Source organism: Siphateles boraxobius, unplaced genomic scaffold (genome assembly GCF_051911475.1).
Source record: "Siphateles boraxobius isolate OS27281-9 unplaced genomic scaffold, OSU_SipBor_1 99, whole genome shotgun sequence".
Classification (NCBI taxonomy): domain Eukaryota; kingdom Metazoa; phylum Chordata; class Actinopteri; order Cypriniformes; family Leuciscidae; genus Siphateles; species Siphateles boraxobius.
In genome coordinates this window covers 1,347,501-1,370,221 of record NW_027509229.1, presented here as the reverse complement: position 1 = coordinate 1,370,221, position 22,721 = coordinate 1,347,501, and the positions used below count along the sequence as shown (strand labels likewise).

The following is a 22,721-nucleotide window of genomic DNA, read 5'->3' as shown; positions in this document are numbered from 1 at the left end:
TATATATATATATATATATGTGTATATATATATATATATATATTTATAATTAAAATTAAATTATAAAACATCTTTAATAAACATTCTTATACTTTAGATGGCAACTTCTTGAATCTGCAATCCTATTACAGTATTTTTCACAAATAAAGTAATTGTTTAAAAAAGATATATGAATATGTCAATAATAAGGAAGTTAACACTGTAACAGGGCACTCCGTAATCTGGTAATTTCGTGCGCATTGGTAATCGTATTTTTTCAAATAAAGACAAGGTAACACTAATTTTACATACAGCACACAGTGGGCAACTGGATATAGCACAGCATATTTTAAAATGAAGGACTTAAAGTTTTCCGATCGCAAGGTTTGTGAATTTAAATGTTTATTAGATATTCAGAGATTTGTTTAAATGATGTAGATGCGCATTTGCTGAATACGGTAAATGCAAAAGTATTTTATGATTGTTTGCCTTTTCTGTCACAAATAATATAAAAGCAAACGCTTTACTTTTCACATACCATTTATTTTCTTTGTTTAACCGTTCTGTCTAACAAAGTTTTAGATATGACTGACAGAGATCGTAAACTAATAAAGACAGAGAATGTGAGTGAGTGCTGTGTGATCAGGTGCCGCCCGTCAAAATAAAAGTCCCGCTTTCAACACATCGGTCAATGAGAAAAACTTATTGGCCGGTGCCGATATTTTAAAAATGCCAAATATCGTCCGATATATATCGATCGACCACTAGTCGAGAGCCCTGACTCAATGTCTTTTAGGATCTGCTTTACATATTGTATTGTATTTTATATTGGTCTCATATTTGATGAAACAAAAACAAAGGTGACTTGACTTCACATAGCGTTCTTGAATCAGATATGCAGAGTACACATGATGTTATGCTGGCTGATATAACAAAGATCTAATAGCTGTATTCACAACATTATGAAGGCTTGTGGAATGTCTAAATAAATCTGTGTTAATTGCTTTCTGCCTGAGGGACTGTAAACACAGGTGGCTTATTTCTCACGGCTGGCATTGCTAACAGGGCTTGGTGAAGGGAGGACCTCTTTCTGAGGGTTTGCCTCAACCTCCACCTCTTTTGTTGATAAGGACAGGATTATTGATTTAAGTACAGTTTATTATTTATCGTGACAACTTATTTTATGGTTTGATTGTTTTGTTGATTGTTTGATCAATCACTCCCATGTCAAACACCAGAGATGATCACCTTCTGGAGACTGTGAACTAAACCTAAAACTAAAGTCTAACAATGATATAACTGCATATTTGCTGAATGCCAATGGTATGTAAAAGTATTTCAACGTTTGCCTCTCTCCAACTGTACCTGGTTAAGCTCCATGTTGATCTCATCTATTCTTCGTTTGGCCTGTTCCACCTCTTCGGTGAGCTCCTCTTCCATCCTCTTCTGCTCATCCAGAGACTGTCTGAAGAGCAGAGCGAGGAGAGCGATGAAGCACACACACTCACAGCTGTTTGCCGGGTCAGATGTGGCGTTGTGATGTGTTTGTACCTGCTGGTGGTGATGTAGTCCTCCAGCTTCTCAATGCGCTTCTGGTTCTCCTCAATCTCTCTGATCTTCTGCTTGATCTTGGCCTATAGGTAACAACAATCACAGCAAATCAAGCTACTCGGTTTGTTTATTTTCCCCTAATAAATGACGTTTGCCAAAAGTTTCGCACCTCCGTCTCTATTTTCTTCCTCTCCTCCAGGTCCAGGCGGTCCTGGTCAGCTTTCTGGTCTCTGTTGAACTTCTCGAGCTCTTGAGCCAGTGTTGCAGCTCGCTTACTCGCCTCCTCCTTCAGACGGTGATATGCCTTCACCTGAGCACACACACACAGTTATATTGCAAGCTAAGGAAGTTTATGTGTCTTGTGTGTGGGTAGCTGCCCATAACTGCTGCTCTAGGATCAGATTTCTTCATAATAATAGCGTATTGGCAAAACAATGCTATATATAGCGCTTTCATATGTACTACTGTACACCCAAAGCTCTTTACAATCATATCAGGGGATCTCTCCTCAACCACCACCAGTGTGAGCATCCACTGGGTTGATGCGACGGCAGCCACAGCACAACGGTGCCAGTGCGCTCACACACACCAGCTACAGGTGTAGAGGAGAGAGAGTGTAAGGGGATTCTTACGAGGCCATGATTGGCAAGGGCCAATGGAGGGAATATGGCGAGGACACCGGATAACACCCCTACTCTTTACGAGAAGTGCCAAGGGATTATGAATGACCACAGAGAGTCAGGACCTCACTTTAATGTCTCATCCGAAGGATGTAGACGTTACAAATTAACGTATCCATAGACATTATGAGAGATTCATTGTGCAGTCAGCTAAAGGGTTACAAATTTAACAATGTATTTAAGATCTGCTGATCCTATTTTTCTTTACATAACATCACATGAAAAATTAAGATAGAGACTGCATTCCTGTTTCTCTCTGTTGAATTTAGCATTCCTGTTTCTCTCTATTGAGCCTGCCATTCCTGTTTCTCTCCATTGTAAGTTAAATGAATCAGATTACTGAAACTCTTGGTGGCTCTTGGGAGCTTTTGTCTCAGCGGGATTCCTGCCATTCCTGTTCTCTAGTCTGATTGGTTTGTAATTGGTAACACTCTCAGTATAGGGCAGGTTCCTAAACCTGTTTACATAATTTACATGCTTTGTTCATCACAATGTTAAGCCCTGCCCCTAAATGTATATAAATTGCAAGGGAACGTTTCCCTTAGTCAGACTCGAGACGAGCTAGGTAGACTACAGTGACGCACAGCTCATGTTCTCGATAAAGACACCTTCTTAAGATACAACCCGAGTCTTCGCTTCTGAGTTCCCTACACTTTAGAAGAAAAAGTTCACAACACAGCTTTACTGATTATAACAGAACTTTATATTAGATGAACTAAAATGAGTGACAGCTTTTTAGTGATTATAAAGGGAGAGCTCTTTGCACGCTTACTTGCTTTTCTGTTCAAATTAACAGTGGTTTGTGCATGTAGACGATTTCAAGCAATCGTTTATGCTGGGATGTGTAGGGTGGAGCGGGAGAAGGTATCAGATGTACCTGGTTCTCTTCCAGCTGCAGATCTTGTCCCTGGCTCTGGGCCTCCTCCTCCATGCGCTCCTCAAACTCCTGTCTGGCCATCTCCACTGAGCCCTGCTCCCGGTCCAGCTCATCCATGTCGCCCTTGCGCTTCTTGTAGCATTTCTGGGCGTTCTGCAGAGACTTACGAGCAGCCTCCAGTTTCTTTATCTTGTGAGCAGTATTCTCCTTGGCTTTAATGTACAGAGGCCTCTTCTGATTGAGATCTGCATCCTTCTCCCTGTCAACATGTCGAACAAAACCAATTTACATTTTACAACTAGCGGAGCACTGATCATGTATTATCATATGTGATCATTTAGAGATCTCCAGACTGTTTTCCATATCCTTATAGATAATATGGAATCATTTCTGCCTGATTAATCCTGCAAGAGCTCAGGGCTCTCCATTTTTGTTTGTCTTAAAGCTATTTTTATTTATAAATTATCATAGTTGAATTTAGGAACATTCTGCTTGGTCGGGTGATCAAGCAACATTTCACGCCGTGGGAAAACTATTTATCATATAGAAAAGCTGCTCACGATTTTCTTCAGGGGTCCAACAAAACCTGCAGGATATACTTGGTTTAGCTTTACTCAGTTAACTTTACTCAACTTACGGTCAGAAACATTTGTCAGGCATGCAATGGAAAATCTTCACAGACTGTGGTGACTATTTCAGCAGCAACTAACTTATTATATATTAAAATGTTTTATTTTTAATAAAATAAAATATAATATACACACAAACAAACTGATAAACTGGTGTTGTCCTGTATCCCCCCCCCCAGATTGCTTTTATGAAATCAATTTAGCCATGATTTCAGTAAAAAGTGCACAGCAATGAATGGTTTACACTAAAACATCAAGGCCAGGTTTCACAGACAGGGTTTAGATTAAGAGTTCAATTAGGATATTTAAGTAGATTTTATAAATGTGCCTTTTTTTACTGGGTGTGCATCTTGAGACTGATATATTTTAAAGTGTATCAGAGCAAGGTGCTGTCAATTAAAACAGATCAAACATGCGTTTAAGTCTGGGACTAACTTAAGCCTTGTCTGTGAAACTGGGGGCAAGAGTGTAAAATACACAAAAGAAGAGATAAAGGAAGAGATAAAAAGATCATTTGGAGACTGTTTAACCAGACAGTTGAGCCAAAATTTTATAAAGTAAACTAGCCAGAAAATATGATATATAACCTTTCTTTTAGTTTATTATGTAGTACACAGACAGGTAGGCTCTAGCACAGGGCTCGCAAAATTTTCAAGTCGGGCTACCAAAATGCATAACCGGTCTGCCCGACGGGCTATCTGAAATAGTGTAATCAAATTCCCCTAAACTTCTGCCTCGCCCTCTAAAAATGTGTGATTAAGTGTAAGCTACACAAATTCGTGTTCGCTTCAGTCTTGTTATAATCAGATTCAGCGCGTTCATCTTCAATCCGCAGCGGCGCGCGAGCAGAGTGCACGTCAGAAACAGAGGACAGTGTGTGTGTGTTCATCTTAACCTCATTGGTCTGTCACTGCTCGTCAATGCCAGAATATTTGAGATGACCAATCAAATAGGCGGGCTATATGTTCACAGAAGCTGCTGAGCGCTCATTTTACCAGAGTGACTGACGCTTCAGTTTATAGTCAAGAAAGAGATAAGATGTAAGTAGCTAAACTAAACATTTCATATTTGACAGTTTTTTTAGGTCATCAATGTTAAACGAATGACACAAATAATCAGGCAAACTAAAAGGCTTATGTAACGTGATTCATGTAATGTAATAATTAGTTTACTGTCATTGTGAGGTGTCAAGAAACATTAACAAAGCCGTTTGCATCATGTTGGGCACAAGATTAATAATGAATGTATACATGTTGAGAATAATATAATACAACTTGTAGCCTTCAGTAAATTAAAAAAGTTCATTTTTCGGAGGGGAAGAGACAGGGCAAAATGAAGAGACTGAGAGAAAAAGAAAGAGTGATGGAGATGAGGAGAGAGTAGGTATTGACAATCTACTGCCACTGACATGGTTTTAAAGCTATTTCTTATCCTTTTCTGGCCTTCAAATGTCTTGAAATGCACACATCAGAGAAATAAAAAATTTGAACCCCCTGACAACCTTAAATTTCGGACCTCTTTGATAATAAAGGCCTGTCTACGGCCCTGTGTTAGGAATAAGATCAATAATGAATGTGTATATTGTGAATGAATTTAATAAACTTAGTTAGGCTACCTAGCTTTCCTAGTAGCTTTCAGTAAATGAACGCTTCTGAGAAAATTATTCATAAATCAACCTATCAGTTGACCCTATGTTTACTTTCTTCACTGACATAAGGAAAATAATCAGCTGCATGACATGTTTTTAAAGTTATTGTTATCCAATTTTTGGGACATGTAGATCAGAGAAATAACTTTCCTCTCGAACCCCCCTAACTAACCTACCTCACATCCGGGACCTCAGAAATTATAAAACCCTGCCATCTGCATGTTAATGAAACTAGTTAATAGTGAGCATTAGACCCTAAACTAAAGTGTTCACTTTTTTAGTCATACCCTCATTGGGGGCTGAGCCACAGACTGACTCATGCTCCACACTGGTCACACAAATTCCAGTTCAGTTAGAACCAGATGCAGATTTGTATTGATGATTCTAATTTGATTATTTTACATCCAATTGTTGATATTTGTGTTTAGAAAAAGTTTTTGATTGATGTTTGACTCCTAACCAATTTTGTACATTAAACATTGTCTTTTTATTTGGGCTAGTAAAATCCATTTCGGGCTACCTAAATCTGAAGAGTGCCTGTCCGAAGGGCTACCAGCGATTTTCAAATTTTGCGAGCCCTGTAGCACTACCCAAATCAAACCCGGGTTTGCAGGGGTTTTTTCTTCAAAAGAGCCGGATTAAAACACAAGGTGTAAAGGTGAATGTGTCGCTCTCGTCTCCTTGTTCCAGGTGTGAACAGTGCCTCAGACTCACTTGATCTCTTTCTCAATGGTCTGCTGGTCTCTCATCATTCTGCCCAGCTCCTTCTTCTTGTCTTTCAGCTCGTCCTCCACACGGTCCATGCGTTTCCTGTCCTTGTCAATCTCTTTGTTGCGGTGGGCGAGCTCTCGGTTCAGCTTCTCAATCTCTGATTCTCTGTGGAACAGTTTAAAGAGCTGTAACTGTACATGAGCGCGCACCACCTCGTCCTTCAGCCGCTGGTATCGCTCCGCCTGCACACGACACATGGAGAACACAGCTATTCAGGGTTTCTGACACTCAAACACTGAGAAGAAAGAGAAGATTTAATAGCCCACCTCTTCTTTCTCCTGCTTGGCCTCTTTTCGTTCAGCAGCGATGTTTTTCTTCCGATGGTAGTTAAACTGTGTGTCCTCCTCGGCCTTCACCATTTCTTTCTTGAGTCTGTCGTACTCCTGAGCGAGCTCTCCAGAGCGAGAAATCTCTTCAAACAGAGCAGTTCTCTCTTTAGGGTTCTTCATAGCGATCGACTCCACCGCACCCTGCGGCAGAAAAACACCAGATGCACATCTACACTTAGCTACTTTCTGGACCCCATTTATCTGACCCTGTAACTATAGTAATAAAAAAATCTGAGTAATTCGAACTTGAAGTACAAGCTTGATGATTTTGTGCGTTTTTGCTTACAAAAACTAAAGAGACCCTGGAGAAAGTGCAAAGGAACAGAACAATACAGGGCTGAACGCTGAGGGTTTTTTCTACAGGCACAGTTGAGCCAGTGGTTCAGATTTTTACTTGCCCAGCAAACATTTTTACTGGAACAAAACAAACAAAAAAAGCCCCCAAATCTGCAGAAACCAGTGCCAGAGTTACAGGGTCTTTGTAAGACCTGAAGAAATAAAAATACTGTACATTAGGTGTGTGCAATATTGACAAATTATATCTCGATATTTTCAAAGATTTTGTTGATAATCTATGTGATGGTCAGTTCAGTGAACGCTCATTGTCACGATTAATCAAATGTGTTATAGTTTTGGTAAAGTATTTACATATGTCTCAGTCAAAGTGTAATCTAAAATTTAAGACATTGCATAAGTAAAAAGACTTTATGATCTTAAGTTTTCTTAAAAGCATCATAAGCTACATTGATCGTGGAAACCATTGGTGCCAAATATTTTATGATATACTTATGCCTACGATGCTTTTGAGAAATGCAGCCCAGAACTACATACTAAACAAATCCAATTTGGTCCACTGAAATGACATACTCCACCTTTAAAATCGAACACTTATAAAGAATCAGCTCTAATAACCTGAAAGACAAGGAAGTTCCTGGCCTTGATGAGGATTCCCAGTTTCTCCAGTTCCTCGCTGTATTCAGCCAGACCCACCACTTTACTATTGATGCGGTACTCTGATGAGGAACCTAACGAGACATCAACAGGTCAGATTACTGAAGCAGCCAAACATGGAATCAATCACAATCATGTCCGTTGTGCGCATGAAAGGACATTTGGACAAACATTTTTTATTCCTGAGACTTCCACAGAAGATATGTGTACATGTTTTAATATTTAGACCACTTCGAATCCCAGCCTTGGACCGATCGGCCGGCCAGGGACCAAAATTGATCAAAATTTGTTTATTTATTCTTATTTATAACTTGCAGTTTACTTGTCTTTATTAATCTTTGAAATCTATATTAGTCCAGTTATTTTCGCTGTGGTATTTGTTAAAACCATAGGCAAAAGTTCCTAGTGTAAGTGCTGCTGATTTTTGCTTATGTTATTCAGCTGCAATATATGTTTTGCAAAAACACGCACAATAAAGCCCTGCATTTCAGCCCGAGCCCGACGGCCCCCGACTTATTTACGCCCCTAGTGCCGGGCTACGGGATAATTTTCACGTCATAGTTCACATGCGGGCCGGGCCTCGGGCCTTTTTTGGGTTATCCTTTTTATATTTTTAGACATTAATTCAAATAAAATATGAGAAGTTGACGTCGACGATAGAAAAACAAACATAAAAAGACATTTAATAACCAGTTTTTAACCTATCTTATAATTACACTGACAAATGACTGAGATGACAGTCTCACGCACGCACACTTCTCGTCAGCTCGAGCTGCGCGGCCCGCGATTAAATCATCTGATAATGGAGAATATTAAGAGAAAAAGGTGAGAGACTGTTCTAACTTTTCATTTGATTGGACTTTATTTTCGTTTAACTGTTGGAAACTAGGCCACCGATGTTTTTCGTTTGATTGGATTTTATTTTCGTTTAACTGTTGGAAACTAGGCCACTGATGTTTGTCGTTTGATTGGACTTTATTTTCGTTTAACTGTTGGAAACTAGGCCACTGATGTTTTTCGTTTGATTGGATTTTATTTTTCGTTTAACTGTTGGAAACTAGGCCACTGATGTTTGTCGTTTGATTGGACTTTATTTTCGTTTAACTGTTGGAAACTAGGCCACTGATGTTTGTCGTTTGATTGGACTTTATTTTCGTTTAACTGTTGGAAACTAGGCCACTGATGTTTTTCGTTTGATTGGATTTTATTTTCGTTTAACTGTTGGAAACTAGGCCACTGATGTTTTTCGTTTGATTGGACTTTATTTTCGTTTAACTGTTGGAAACTAGGCCACCGATGTTTTTCGTTTGATTGGACTTTATTTTCGTTTAACTGTTGGAAACTAGGCCACTGATGTTTTTCGTTTTATTGGACTTTATTTTCGTTTAACTGTTGGAAACTAGGCCACCGATGTTTTTCGTTTGATTGGATTTTATTTTCGTTTAACTGTTGGAAACTAGGCCACTGATGTTTTTAGTTTGATTGGACTTTATTTTAGTTTAACTGTTGGAAACTAGGCCACCGATGTTTTTCGTTTGATTGGACTTTATTTTCGTTTAACTGTTGGAAACTAGGCCACTGATGTTTTTCGTTTTATTGGACTTTATTTTCGTTTAACTGTTGGAAACTAGGCCACTGATGTTTGTCGTTTGATTGGACTTTATTTTCGTTTAACTGTTGGAAACTAGGCCACTGATGTTTTTCGTTTGATTGGACTTTATTTTCGTTTAACTGTTGGAAACTAGGCCACTGATGTTTTTCGTTTGATTGGACTTTATTTTCGTTTAACTGTTGGAAACTGGGCCACTGATGTTTTTCGTTTGATTGGACTTTATTTTCGTTTAACTGTTGGAAACTAGGCCACTGATGTTTTTCGTTTGATTGGACTTTATTTTCGTTTAACTGTTGGAAACTAGGCCACTGATGTTTTTAGTTTGATTGGACTTTATTTTCGTTTAACTGTTGGAAACTAGGCCACTGATGTTTTTCGTTTGATTGGACTTTATTTTCGTTTAACTGTTGGAAACTAGGCCACTGATGTTTTTAGTTTGATTGGACTTTATTTTCGTTTAACTGTTGGAAACTAGGCCACTGATGTTTTTCGTTTGATTGGATTTTATTTTCGTTTAACTGTTGGAAACTAGGCCACTGATGTTTTTAGTTTGATTGGACTTTATTTTCGTTTAACTGTTGGAAACTAGGCCACTGATGTTTTTCGTTTGATTGGACTTTATTTTCGTTTAACTGTTGGAAACTAGGCCACTGATGTTTTTCGTTTAATTGGACTTTATTTTCGTTTAACTGTTGGAAACTAGGCCACTGATGTTTTTCGTTTGATTGGACTTTATTTTAGTTTAACTGTTGGAAACTAGGCCACTGATGTTCTTCGTTTGATTGGACTTTATTTTCGTCTAACTGTTGGAAACTAGGCCACTGATGTTTTTCGTTTGATTGGACTTTATTTTCATTTAAGCGTTGGAAACTAGGCCACTGATGTTTTTCGTTTGATTGGACTTTATTTTCATTTAAGCGTTGGAAACTAGGCCACTGATGTTTTTCGTTTGATTGGACTTTATTTTCGTTTAGCTGTTGGAAACTAGGCCACTGATGTTTTTTGTTTGATTGGACTTTATTTTCGTTTAACTGTTGGAAACTACTGGAAAAAAGAATGGCCATGTTCTGTGGTGCATTTTTGAGGTAAGATCACCTGCAAGTTAGTTTGTTTTTTATTTATTTAATTTAATTGGTTTAGATTGTAGGCATTTGATCATTTCGTTTGCGACCAGCCTGAGCCTGCCTCAGTATTTCAAAAAAAATTGTTCTACTCACTGTGGTTTAATAAATAAACATTTATTAAACTAACTGTCTGTGTGATATGCCTTAAGTGTTTTATATCTATGGATTTTATTGTAGCCAAGTAAAGTATTAGCGTTGATTTGAGAGGTTAAATTGATAAAAAATGTTTTACTTGCTGTCGGCTCGGCTGCTTGGTCGTCATTTAAAAATAAAAATGCTCTTAATTAACTTAATAAATAAATGAAAAGAAACATAACTAACAAAACGGACCTATTTTAGTGGCTGCAAATAGGGCAGGCTGTCGCTGTGCAACGAGAAAAAAAAAATGAAAAAACGGGCTCGGACTCGGGTCGGGCTGATCATTTTGAGGAGCTGTCGGACACGGGTCGGGCTCGGGCCTTGATTTGAGGCCTGTGCAGGGCTCTAATGCACAATAAACAATTGATATCTAAATGATTGACCCATTGTTTTTATCTTATTGGAATCAAAACTGGGAATCGATAAGCAGAATCGTAATCGCTAAAATTCAAACGATACGCAACCCTATTATTTGTGCAGTTCGGTCCAGTGGAGCAGCAGCCAACGCTTGAGCAGTGTGTGGCGTACCGATGATGATCCTGGAGAAGGTCAGCTCCTGTCCGCTGTCCTGCTGGTACACCATGCTCACGAACGCTCGGTTAGCGGCAGGTTTACCCACTGGAGCTCCATGAATCAAATCCTTCAGTGTTTTCACACGCAAGTTACTGGTCTTCTCTGCCAGAACAAAGCTGATAGCATCCATGAGATTGGATTTGCCTGATAATAAAAAAACTTTCATTAGATAAATGTCAATAAAAGACAATTGAGATACAGCACAAAAAGAAAACTAGATTTCATTTAGAATCACAAGCTTGGGTTGTAACGATACCCTCATGTCACGATTAGTTAAATATCACGAAACTGAACTCACGATACGATATTATTGCGATCTCCAAGATATATGATAAAAGGTAATCAAAATGTACTATTGATTAAAAAGCTTGGATTTGGTGCTGGAAACCCAACGCACAGGACAATAGAGACACCAGAATAACAATAATCATGATTCTGGAGCTGAAAATACAGAATTATTTCAGACGAATCTGCTTGCACTCTTTCACAGACTAGATATATTTAAAATAATGTAGGCCATTTCTACTGGTAACATCAGACATTTGGCTTCATCAGGACACACAAATATTCATTGCATTATTATACATTATATTCAACGTTGTATATATATATATATATATATATATATATATATATAATAAACACGTTATATAAACTCTGTTAACTTAATGCTTTTCTCAAACAGTCATTTTTATTTTTAACTATCCACAATATATATTGTCACTAACTACCCACGATACATATTGTTCCATTTTTGTATCGCGACATATATTGTGACACGATATATTGTTAGACTCCTATCACAATCTCTTCATTCGATTCTGATGTTGATTTGATATTTCTTCATTTGGATATATCAGGTACAGAACACATTATTTTCATTAGAAAAAAATCTTTCAAATAAAGCTGTACACTATACAGTGAACCCTGTAGGTACACATTGTTAAAATAAAAACAGAAAGGGTTGCAACTGTCTATAAGTCAATTCATTTTGGGGGGAAAAAGCTTCTATACAAATATCCTCGGATTTGCTGTTGCACTGAATACACACTGTGAATTAAGAAAATGTACAATTGAAATCTATGTTCTGGTTCTGGAATGTTTATTATATGTGCTTTGGTGTGCACAGTGTTGTACTATATTGACTCCTTATAGCCTTTGAACAGCGGTTGTCCTTTTTGCTCTGAAAGTGACTCTCCTAGAGACTCTGAGCTCCTCCAGCCACAGAATCCTGCACGAAACACTAATAATAATAATAATAGCAATAAAAAACTAGTCTTATTGGATGGCTCAAAAACAGTAGATGTGGCCTTTGATAAGTCAAGTAGTGAGATTTTTTTAAACTGATCACTTTATTGGCACTGAAAGAGGTCTGAGTAATTTTTTGTAAAGTGTACATCCAAGTGTAAAAGGCCTTGATACCACATGTACATGTGTATACCTCATCTGAGCTGCAGTACAGCCTGCAAACAGCTGCAGGAATAACACTTCATATGCAGCTTTCATATCACCCTTTATAGTGCAAAGATGGGGTTCATTGATACTGATTTTATTTGATTGGTAAATTACTTGATTTAACTAATTGATATGTTAACGAATTTGACAAAAGATGACGGGGACGTCATAAACTGACGCTTATTTGAATACGGACATACGGAGTATAAATGAATGCAGTGATATGTGCATGTGTTAATATATCAAAACGAGTAATTATCCTACATTGTTTATTAAAAGAATTGATGAGTGAGAATGATGAATTGATTTATTAAAAGTTGTTATTAATAGAAGCGAACTGTGAACGCGCTTAACTTACCTGATCCATTCGGCCCAATAATCGCTGTAAACTTGTGGAAAGGCCCGATTATCTGTCTGCCTTTGTAGGACTTAAAGTTTTCGATCTCTATTAACTTTAGGTAGCCCATGGCGAATTACTTGTTCCGGGGAGTCTGATAAAACATATAAATGTGAAGCTGTTCAGAGCGCCTAACGTTAATGCTAGCACGAAAAAAGAAAGCAGGCTAACATCGACTCTGAGCACTTCAAATATATTCAACGACAGACTAATATATCTCTAAAATAACCTGCACTTCAAAGCAGAACAAACTAAAATTAAACTAATATATATTTGTGATATTCGTTATAACACAACTAAAACAGGCGGCCATTGAATCCCGCTGCAGCGCGCGCGATAACTGTCTGTTCCATAAACACAACATATATCGCGAGAAGATGCAAATATATTCTTAAACATGAAGAATATCGCGAGAATTTAGTACTGCGTCAGACGCCCCGCCCCACATGGCAAAGCACAGTGTGTGTGTGTGGTTTGTGTTCCTTCTCCAGATTGAAGTGATGTCCTATGAGGAAGTCTTTAAATCTTCATATTGCTGGGACTTAATGATATAATTAATTTATCCCAAATTAAGCTTTAATGTACGTCGAAAATGCATCACTATGGATACAAAGGTATTGCAAAGGCACCATCTAGCGGCCATTGGCGGATGCGCGTTACAGTTGCGCTCCGCACAGGAAGTTCGTTCGGAGAAGTGTGTGTGGTGTTTAGGTAATGCTTTAGGTATTGTATATCCCTAAAGTATAATTTAATGCAAGACAAGAAGTTCTAGTTATGCCACTGCCACTTCATGGCTTCGTCTTTTCTGGAGTATTTCTATGGTCCCATCACAAGATATAGGCTATCATAACTTTATTACCAGAACTCTACTGTACATCTGCAGATTGTAGATACTGTATGTTAGAGAAATTGGGACGGTCACGTGTCCCACCGTCACTATATCAAAAACACAACACACACACACACACACAAAACCTATACATCGACAAACAACAATCAATAATTAAAAAATAACACCACAAAGTTGAAATAATAACTAATAAATGTGCAACAAAGTATCTGTATCAATGAATCTAATTATAAATAAACATCCAATATATAAATAAAGTGTCGGCTTTAATGATAGCATGAACAGTCCAACGCAAAATGAGATAAAGTTTGTTTAAACATCCAAAATGATGTAATGGATCGAATATCTGCTGGTAAATTATTCCAGTCTATAGGGCTTTAAACATAAAAGCTATTTTACCAATGGTTATTTTTTTTCAAAAATAACTAGGATATTTAAAATAAATACATTTAAATATAAATTGAAGCTGATGAATATCTTTCTACTGCAATTATCCACTCCGTGTCGGGCTTTTATTCCTTACATACATTGCACACGTTTAGGTGTACTGATCTTTCATTATTACTATTTTAACATTTTATAAATATTGCAAAGTCATTCAAATTGACAGCAAAATTGTCTATATAATTTGAAACCCTGATCTGTGAAATGGCATGACTGCAATAGGCTTGATTATAAAAGGGTTTCTTCACTTCTGGCTACACTGCAGTGTGTGTGGCGTAAACCACACCAGACACTAGGAACGCAGTAAATGAGAACTGGAAAATAGCTTTATTTGTTTACAAAATACAAAGAAATGTAACAGTTAAAAGAGTTGAGTGCAGATGAATTGTGCTTGTGGAGTATTAGATGTGTGTGTGTGTGTGTGTGTGTGTGAAGGCTGGTTATGATGATGTCCTCTGGCTGCTGGTGTCCACAGTGCTGGCCTCTCTGAACTGCTGAGTCCAGCTCTGAGGATCCTGCTCAAACAGCTGCGGAGAACACACACACACACACACACACACACACACACACACACACACACACACACACACACACACACACACACACACACACACACGGTTACGCACTTCATTGAGATACATCTGTTCAACTGAAAGGCATTACACTCATGCATAAATCACCATGGCTGTTCGAAGTCATTTTAAGGGTAAATCTTGGTCAAGAACATGTCAGGGCCATACATCAGCCAAAACTAAAATTGTTTAAAAGAGTTAAAGCTTATTTTAAAGACCTTGTGCAAAGCAATGTGCTTTTAGTCTGTTTATTAGCTAATAGACAATGGATGCAACACGACAGGCGTGAAAAAGACCAAAATGTAACAGCTGGGACAAGACATTTGAAAAGATAGGTTATGGTTTATCAAATTTAATTTATTACAAGGCAGAGTGGTGATATTAGGGTTACACACATATATATAATTATATAAAGGATATATTATATATAGTATTTAAATGACAAACTGAGAAAATGTAAATAATTAAATAAATAAAAAAACAGATATTCATGGGAAAAATCTATATGGATGACTGTGTTTTGCTTGTACTTATCAAAGGTGCACATATGAGGGCAGAGCGTTTAGATTAAAAGATTGAGATTAAAAAAGAGAGACTTACAGAAAGCAAGAAAGGGAGGGAATAATGGTTATTGATAAATAGGTGCTGAACATTTCAAATATGTGTGTATTTCACCATTCAAGCGCAATAAGCCACAGAACTGATTTCAGGATCACACACACTGTCTGAGAAGCATCTTTCTGTCACACTTCGAGTGTGTGTCGCACAGAAAGCTGTCTGTCAGCACGTGAGCACTGAACCTCTCCGGCATGGCTTACTGCCATTTTAATAACTCATCAAGCATGTTCCGCTCTTTATTCCCTTATTCACCCATGTGACCGTGATGGACTTGAATGGATTGTTTGTAAAGTGCATGAAATAGACAAATCTTTTTTTTCTTTATTCTTTTGTTGTTGTTTGTTTTTGACCAAAGAAACAAAACAGATAATAAATGGATTGGAATATCCAACTTTATTTTTTAAAGGTATGGACACTGCATTTTATTTTTAATCTGTTCCAGAAAAAAAAGAAAAAAAAACACGTCAAAACCAAGAATCTACAAATAGGACAAATATGCGCCTACAATTACAGAGTAACTTCCCCGAAAAGTTATTAAAGACATCGTTAAAATAATCGTGACTACAGTGGCTCAATCTTACGTTTATCAAGCGACGAGAATACTTTTTGTGAACAAAAATTCACTTTTTGTGCGCTTTATTTCAACTATTGATTTCCTTCTCTGTGGGCTTTGAGTGAGTTCACTCGTGTAACAGCGTATGCTTCTGTTGTTGAACGTCACACGCATCACACACATGACCAGCGTCGGCCAATAGTGAGCCTGCGTGTGACGTAGCTCTACGCTATCACACTACGCTAACTGACTCGAGGCCCATAGAAAAGGAAATGAAGAGTTGAAATTAAGTCATTATTTTTGTTTTTTTGTGCACAAAAAGTATTCTTGTCGCTTGATGAACTTAAGATTGAGCTACTGTAGTCACTTGGACTATTTTAACGATGTCTTTAATAACTTTTCGGGGAACAAATTTCAATCCCTTAGAAGCCTATGGAGGAATGATCCAGCTCTCAGATTTCATCACAAATATCTTAATTCGTGTCCCGAAGATGAACGAAGGTCTTACGGGGTTGAACAACATTAGGGAGAGTAATTACTGACAGAATCTTTTTTTTTGTGTGTGAACTATGCCTTTAAGCTGTATTTTAAAGCATTTCAATAACACTTGTTCCCCGAAAAGTTATTAAAGACATCGTTAAAATAGTCCAAGTGACTACAGTGGCTCAATCTTAAGTTCATCAAGCAACGAGAATACTTTTTGTTGTAACTAAAAATAACGGCTATATTTCAACTATTCATTTCCTTCTCTATGGGCCTCTAGTCAGTTAACATAGTGTGATTAATTCAAGCTACGTCACACGTAGGCTCACTATTGGCCGACTACTGACGTACAACACAGAAGCGCTGCGCTGTTACACTAGTGAACTCACTCGAGGCCCACAGAGAAGGAAATGAATAGTTGAAATAAAGTCGTTATTTTTGTTTTTTTGTTCACAAAAAGTATTCTCGTCGCTTGATAAACTTAAGATTGAGCCACTGTAGTCACTTGGACTATTTTAACGATGACTTTAATAACTTTTCGGGGAACAAGTTTCAATCCCTTAGAAGCCTATGGAGGAGTGATCCAGCTCTCAGATTTCATCAAAAATATCTTAATTTGTGTCTGAAGATGAACGAAGGTCTTACGGGGTTGAACAACATGAGAGTAATTACTGACAGAATTTACATTTTTGGGTGAACTATCCCTTTAATACTAAACAAGGGGTGTGGCCAAAATTACTGTATGTGAACCTACAAAGTTGTTTTTTTGTCAAATAAAAAAGATTTATCAGTGTTACCTGGGTGAAAGTAAGAAGTAAAACTGAACAGACCTCTCCAACGAACTCCAGCATCTTGAGTTTGGACACCTCCTTCTCGGCCCGCAGACCCCAGCGAAACTCAAACTCCACCGGCTCCGTGTGAGGAATCTTCACATACTCCAGATACCTCAAACACACACACGAGACATACACATGAACATGAAAACAGGTGCCTCAGCGTTACCAGCGGTCAGAAGAAGCTTCAGCCCTCGTGTTGTCAGCAAAGGCCTTCACAGGAAGCGTCATCATCAAGTTATTCCACACCTGTATGAGTTTCTTTCTTCTGATGAACACAGATGATGTTTGGAAGAATGTCAGTAACCAGACAGTTGATTGGTTTCCTGTACGATTGGTTTCAGTTGACATTGACTGCCATAGTATTATTATTTTTTCATCCTATGAGGTCCATCAACTGTCTGGTTACTGACATTCTTCAAAACATCTTCTGTGTTCATCAGAAGAAAGAAACTCATACAGGTTTGGAATAACTTGAGTTTTCATTTCTAAGTGAACTATTCCTCTAACCGTTACCCACTAGGCTCCATCTAAAGCACACATTTCATTAACTCAGTGCCACTATGGTTATAGTCATAGAAGCATGTCAGGAGTCATCTGATGAAGATCGTGAATCTCTTGCTGTCTTCATTCTGCTGGACCCCTTTATAGTGTATGGTGTGATATAAACCAGCTGTTCATGGTCTGAGGAACAGCGGCTCTGAACACACCAATCACCCGGGATCACACACACAACCTCTGGTACATCAGTCACTACTCATTATAGCGAGTCAGGCTAACAGCTGGCGGGGCCAATAGCCCAAAGTAAAGCGGTGTTTCCACTGTGGGGCCAGTAGCCTTAAAACACACCCTATACACACCTCCTAAAACAACACACAACCTCACCGCTTCTGCTGCGGACTGAAAACTAGCTAACCAAGACAGTGATTTATTAAACTTGTGTCAGGAGTGCACATCAATAATGCTGAATCAAACTTCACATGAAAAGAACACACACATATTCAGTTGCACCTGCTTTATTTATTTGTGACCACAGTCAGGAATGCACAAAACTACTGCATTAAGTCCAAAGGCTTACGCATTTAGAAAAATATTGATACAACATCATATGTTTACATCACTTTCCTTTAGAAAGAAAGAGTGAGCATCTCTCTGAGTTTCTCATGATGTGACGTGATGATACGGTGACGTCTCTTTACAGTTATCCTCCAGCCAGAGTTCAGGAGAAGAGGACAGCAGCTCTGAGTTACACGGGTTCACAGAGAGCAGGGCTGTGTCCCGAATCACCAGTAAGCCAGTGTTTGAGGGGACAGCCATTAGTAGTGGTGTCCGAAACGGTCACGCCACCATCATGTTATCAAGAACGCTCATTCAATCCCATAATGCACCACAATAATGAGTGTACAACCGATGTATGCTAAACGGCTAGAGAATACCCATAATGCAGTGTGACGGTCGTGCTGAACGAGTTCACGCGTCTGACCAGAAGATGGCGCCGCAGCTGAAGCAATCATCCATACATGCATTCTCCAAACCGCTGGTCCAGCGTAATGTCATTCAGGTATAAATTACTTTTTATCATTTAATAAAGGTTTATACATGCTAGTTTCCATTTCATAGTTCAAGATTTCAGAGTCCTTTCATCACTGGAGCTGCCAGTGTGCTAAGTTTCAATGAATAAACCGCACAAACTATGCAAAAGCAGCAGCCCTTCCAGCACTCAGTGTCCGAATTCACTCACTCGTTTCACTCACTCTTCAAGTGGACTAATTAGTGGGAGTAATGTAGGGACTGGTGAATGAGGGTTTAGGGAGAGATTTTAAACACAGTCCATGTTTTTTTATGACATATGAGGATGCATTAGTCCGGTATCAGCAAATGCACAGGGAGAAGAAGAGACCGATAAGACATGAATAAGAGCCATAAATAAATACACCATTATAATCATATATGATTCGTCTACAATCTTCAAGCTGTCTCTGTTATTTGGGAAAAAAAATTGTATATTTATTATGGCAATGGTTAGCATAAGTAGGCTTTAGCGTCGCATATAAATATTATTTCTCTCTCATACGGTGATCAGAATCCCATCGGATCGCAAGGAAGTTATTTCAAACACTCGCTGGTGTCTGAAAGTGAGGCACACACTCGCGGCCACTGCCCCACACACTCGCGGCCACTGCCCCACACACTCGCGGCCACTGCCCCACACACTCGCGGCCACTGCCCCACACACTCGCGGCCACTGCCCCACACACTCGCGGCCACTGCCCCACACACTCGCGGGCACTGCCCCACACACTCGCGGGCACTGCCCCACACACTCGCGGGCACTGCCGCACACACTCGCGGGCACTGCCCCCAGACTCGCGGCCACTGCCCCACACACTCGCGGGCACTGCCCCACACACTCGCGGGCACTGCCCCACACACTCGCGGGCACTGCCCCACACACTCGCGGGCACTGCCCCACACACTCGCGGCCACTGCCCCACACACTCGCGGCCACTGCCCCACACACTCGCGGCCACTGCCCCACACACTCGCGGCCACTGCCCCCAGACTCGCGGCCACTGCCCCACACACTCGCGGCCACTGCCCCACACACTCGCGGGCACTGCCCCACACACTCGCGGGCACTGCCCCACACACTCGCGGGCACTGCCCCACACACTCGCGGGCACTGCCCCACACACTCGCGGCCACTGCCCCACACACTCGCGGGCACTGCCCCACACACTCGCGGGCACTGCCCCACACACTCGCGGCCACTGCCCCCAGACTCGCGGCCACTGCCCCACACACTCGCGGCCACTGCCCCACACACTCGCGGGCACTGCCCCACACACTCGCGGGCACTGCCCCACACACTCGCGGCCACTGCCCCACACACTCGCGGGCACTGCCCCACACACTCGCGGGCACTGCCCCACGCACTCGCGGGCACTGCCGCACGCACTCGCGGGCACTGCCGCACGCACACACTCCCGCGGGCACTGCCGCACGCACACACTCCCGCGGGCACTGCCGCACGCACACACTCCCGCGGGCACTGCCGCACACTCCCGCGGGCACTGCCGCACACTCCCGCGGGCACTGCCGCACACTCCCGCGGGCACTGCCGCACACTCCCGCGGGCACTGCCGCACACTCCCGCGGGCACTGCCGCACACTCCCGCGGGCACTGCCGCACACTCCCGCGGGCACTGCCGCACACTCCCGCGGGCACTGCCGCACACTCCCGCGGGCACTGCCGCACACTCCCGCGGGCACTGCCGCACACTCCCGCGGGCACTGCCGCACACACTCGCGGGCACTGCCGCACACACTCGCGGGCACTGCCGCACACACTCGCGGGCACTGCCGCACACACTCCCGGGCACTGCCGCACACACTCGCGGGCACTGCCGCACACTCCCGCGGGCACTGCCGCACGCACACACTCCCGCGGGCACTGCCGCACGCACACACTCCCGCGGGCACTGCCGCACGCACACACTCCCGCGGGCACTGCCGCACGCACACACTCCCGCGGGCACTGCCGCACGCACACACTCCCGCGGGCACTGCCGCACGCACACACTCCCGCGGGCACTGCCGCACGCACACACTCCCGCGGGCACTGCCGCACGCACACACTCCCGCGGGCACTGCCGCACGCACACACTCCCGCGGGCACTGCCGCACGCACACACTCCCGAGGGCACTGCCGCACGCACACACTCCCGCGGGCACTGCCGCACGCACACACTCCCGCGGGCACTGCCGCACGCACACACTCCCGCGGGCACTGCCGCACGCACACACTCCCGCGGGCACTGCCGCACGCACACACTCCCGCGGGCACTGCCGCACGCACACACTCCCGCGGCAGTGCCCGCGAGTGTGTGGGGCAGTGCCCGCGAGTGTGTGGGGCAGTGGCCGCGAGTGTGTGGGGCAGTGACTCCCGCGGGCACTGCCGCACGCACACTTTCCCGCGGGCACTGCCGCACACACTCGCGGGCACTGCCGCACACACTCGCGGGCACTGCCGCACACACTCGCGGGCACTGCCGCACACACTCGCGGGCACTGCCGCACACACTCGCGGGCACTGCCGCACACACTCGCGGGCACTGCCGCACACACTCGCGGGCACTGCCGCACACACTCCCGGGCACTGCCGCACACACTCCCGGGCACTGCCGCACACACTCGCGGGCACTGCCGCACACACTCGCGGGCACTGCCGCACACACTCGCGGGCACTGCCGCACACACTCGCGGGCACTGCCGCACACACTCGCGGGCACTGCCGCACACACTCGCGGGCACTGCCGCACACACTCGCGGGCACTGCCGCACACACTCGCGGGCACTGCCGCACACACTCGCGGGCACTGCCGCACACACTCGCGGGCACTGCCGCACACACTCGCGGCTCACTTTGGCCCGACAGTGGAAACACGGCTAAAGTGTTGAAAGTGAGGCTTGGGAAACACCACACCATTAAAGAAAGACACGTTCACTTACTTCTGCCGTACAAACTCATCTGTGACCACCTTCTTCACATCACCAAACTCGTCATGCTTCTCCCTGTGAGGAGACACACTGATTTATTACGAAAGAAAAAAGGTAATCAGTTAAAGGATCTTGATCACCAACCCTGGATCCACGCGCATCTTCTTGAGTGTATTCCACACCAGATCTACAGCATTGATGAAAACACAGGAACAAACATCAGCAAGTGATCAGCAGGGGTGTGTGTGTGTGTGTGTGTGTGTGTGTGTGTGTGTGTGTGTGTGTGTGTGTGTGTGTGTGTGTGTGTGTGTGTGTGTGTGTGTGAGTGATGAAGCACTCACTCTCTTTGATGACACCACCCTTCATGAAGATGACACTGAGAACCACAAACAGCAGACCCTTCTTCGGGTTTACAGGACGCCTGTGTGGACAGAGGGAACAGTGGATCTCACAACTGTTTCTGGTTCATATTTCAGTCCAAAGTCTGTCTACTATATCCAATACTGCAATGAGACATTTCCATGGCAACGGAAAGTTCAATAGATAGTCTGATCAGAATTGTCACATTCACATTATTGCTCACGCAATATGTGTGAAACAGGCCTGAGCGATAGATGAACATCCATTAAGCAGAGGTGGACAGTAACAAAGTACATTTACTTGATACTGTACTCAAGTACACTTTTTGAGTATCTGTACTTGAGTATCATTTTTATCATACTTTTTACTCCACTACATATCTGTCAAGATCCTTGAGTAGAAAGTAGTAACGTCAGTCAGGGGATGATTTTGGTTTGGAAACGAAAATTGGGTTGACGTCAAAGCCAAAACACTTTAAATAGGGCATTATTTGAGGGATCAGCCATTTGGGTGTCCGAAACCATTGTGAACGTTATGGAGTGCACTTATTCAATCTCACATTCAATCCCACTACTGGAACTGGCATCTAGAAATAATGTGATATTGATATGAGGGCAGGCATAGATTCAGAGGCATAAGATACTGTAAGTATTACATACAACAATAATAAAACAATGCATTAACATTTACTTTTGTTTTTAAAAATGAGTACTTCTATACTTTTACTTTAGTAAGAATCGGTCTTAACAACTTTTACTTGTAACGAGTAATATTTGACCAGTAGTATCTGTACT

The 22,721-nt window shown here is 41.9% G+C and overlaps 2 protein-coding genes across 2 annotated transcripts in view; both read right to left on the bottom strand.

The window, feature by feature from the left end:
• The window catches only part of LOC143733397 (structural maintenance of chromosomes protein 1A), a 44,357-nt gene extending 31,060 nt beyond the window's left edge, over positions 1 to 13,297 (bottom strand). Inside the window, exons 1-9 of the mRNA XM_077225104.1 lie at positions 12,676 to 13,297; positions 10,818 to 11,006; positions 7,377 to 7,489; positions 6,402 to 6,605; positions 6,079 to 6,317; positions 3,088 to 3,346; positions 1,700 to 1,840; positions 1,531 to 1,613; positions 1,345 to 1,444 (exon numbers count right to left, since the gene is read on the bottom strand). Of these exons, the coding sequence (XP_077081219.1) occupies positions 1,345 to 1,444; positions 1,531 to 1,613; positions 1,700 to 1,840; positions 3,088 to 3,346; positions 6,079 to 6,317; positions 6,402 to 6,605; positions 7,377 to 7,489; positions 10,818 to 11,006; positions 12,676 to 12,784 (1,437 nt within the window). The 5' untranslated portion in view covers positions 12,785 to 13,297. The remainder of the gene's footprint in view (positions 1 to 1,344; positions 1,445 to 1,530; positions 1,614 to 1,699; positions 1,841 to 3,087; positions 3,347 to 6,078; positions 6,318 to 6,401; positions 6,606 to 7,376; positions 7,490 to 10,817; positions 11,007 to 12,675) is intronic.
• A 1,020-nt stretch (positions 13,298 to 14,317) lies between these two features.
• The window catches only part of LOC143733400 (non-structural maintenance of chromosomes element 3 homolog), an 11,295-nt gene continuing 2,891 nt past the window's right edge, over positions 14,318 to 22,721 (bottom strand). Inside the window, exons 7-11 of the mRNA XM_077225105.1 lie at positions 21,909 to 21,988; positions 21,712 to 21,754; positions 21,580 to 21,642; positions 17,065 to 17,179; positions 14,318 to 14,535 (exon numbers count right to left, since the gene is read on the bottom strand). Coding sequence (XP_077081220.1) covers positions 14,449 to 14,535; positions 17,065 to 17,179; positions 21,580 to 21,642; positions 21,712 to 21,754; positions 21,909 to 21,988 — 388 coding nt within the window. The 3' untranslated portion in view covers positions 14,318 to 14,448. The remainder of the gene's footprint in view (positions 14,536 to 17,064; positions 17,180 to 21,579; positions 21,643 to 21,711; positions 21,755 to 21,908; positions 21,989 to 22,721) is intronic.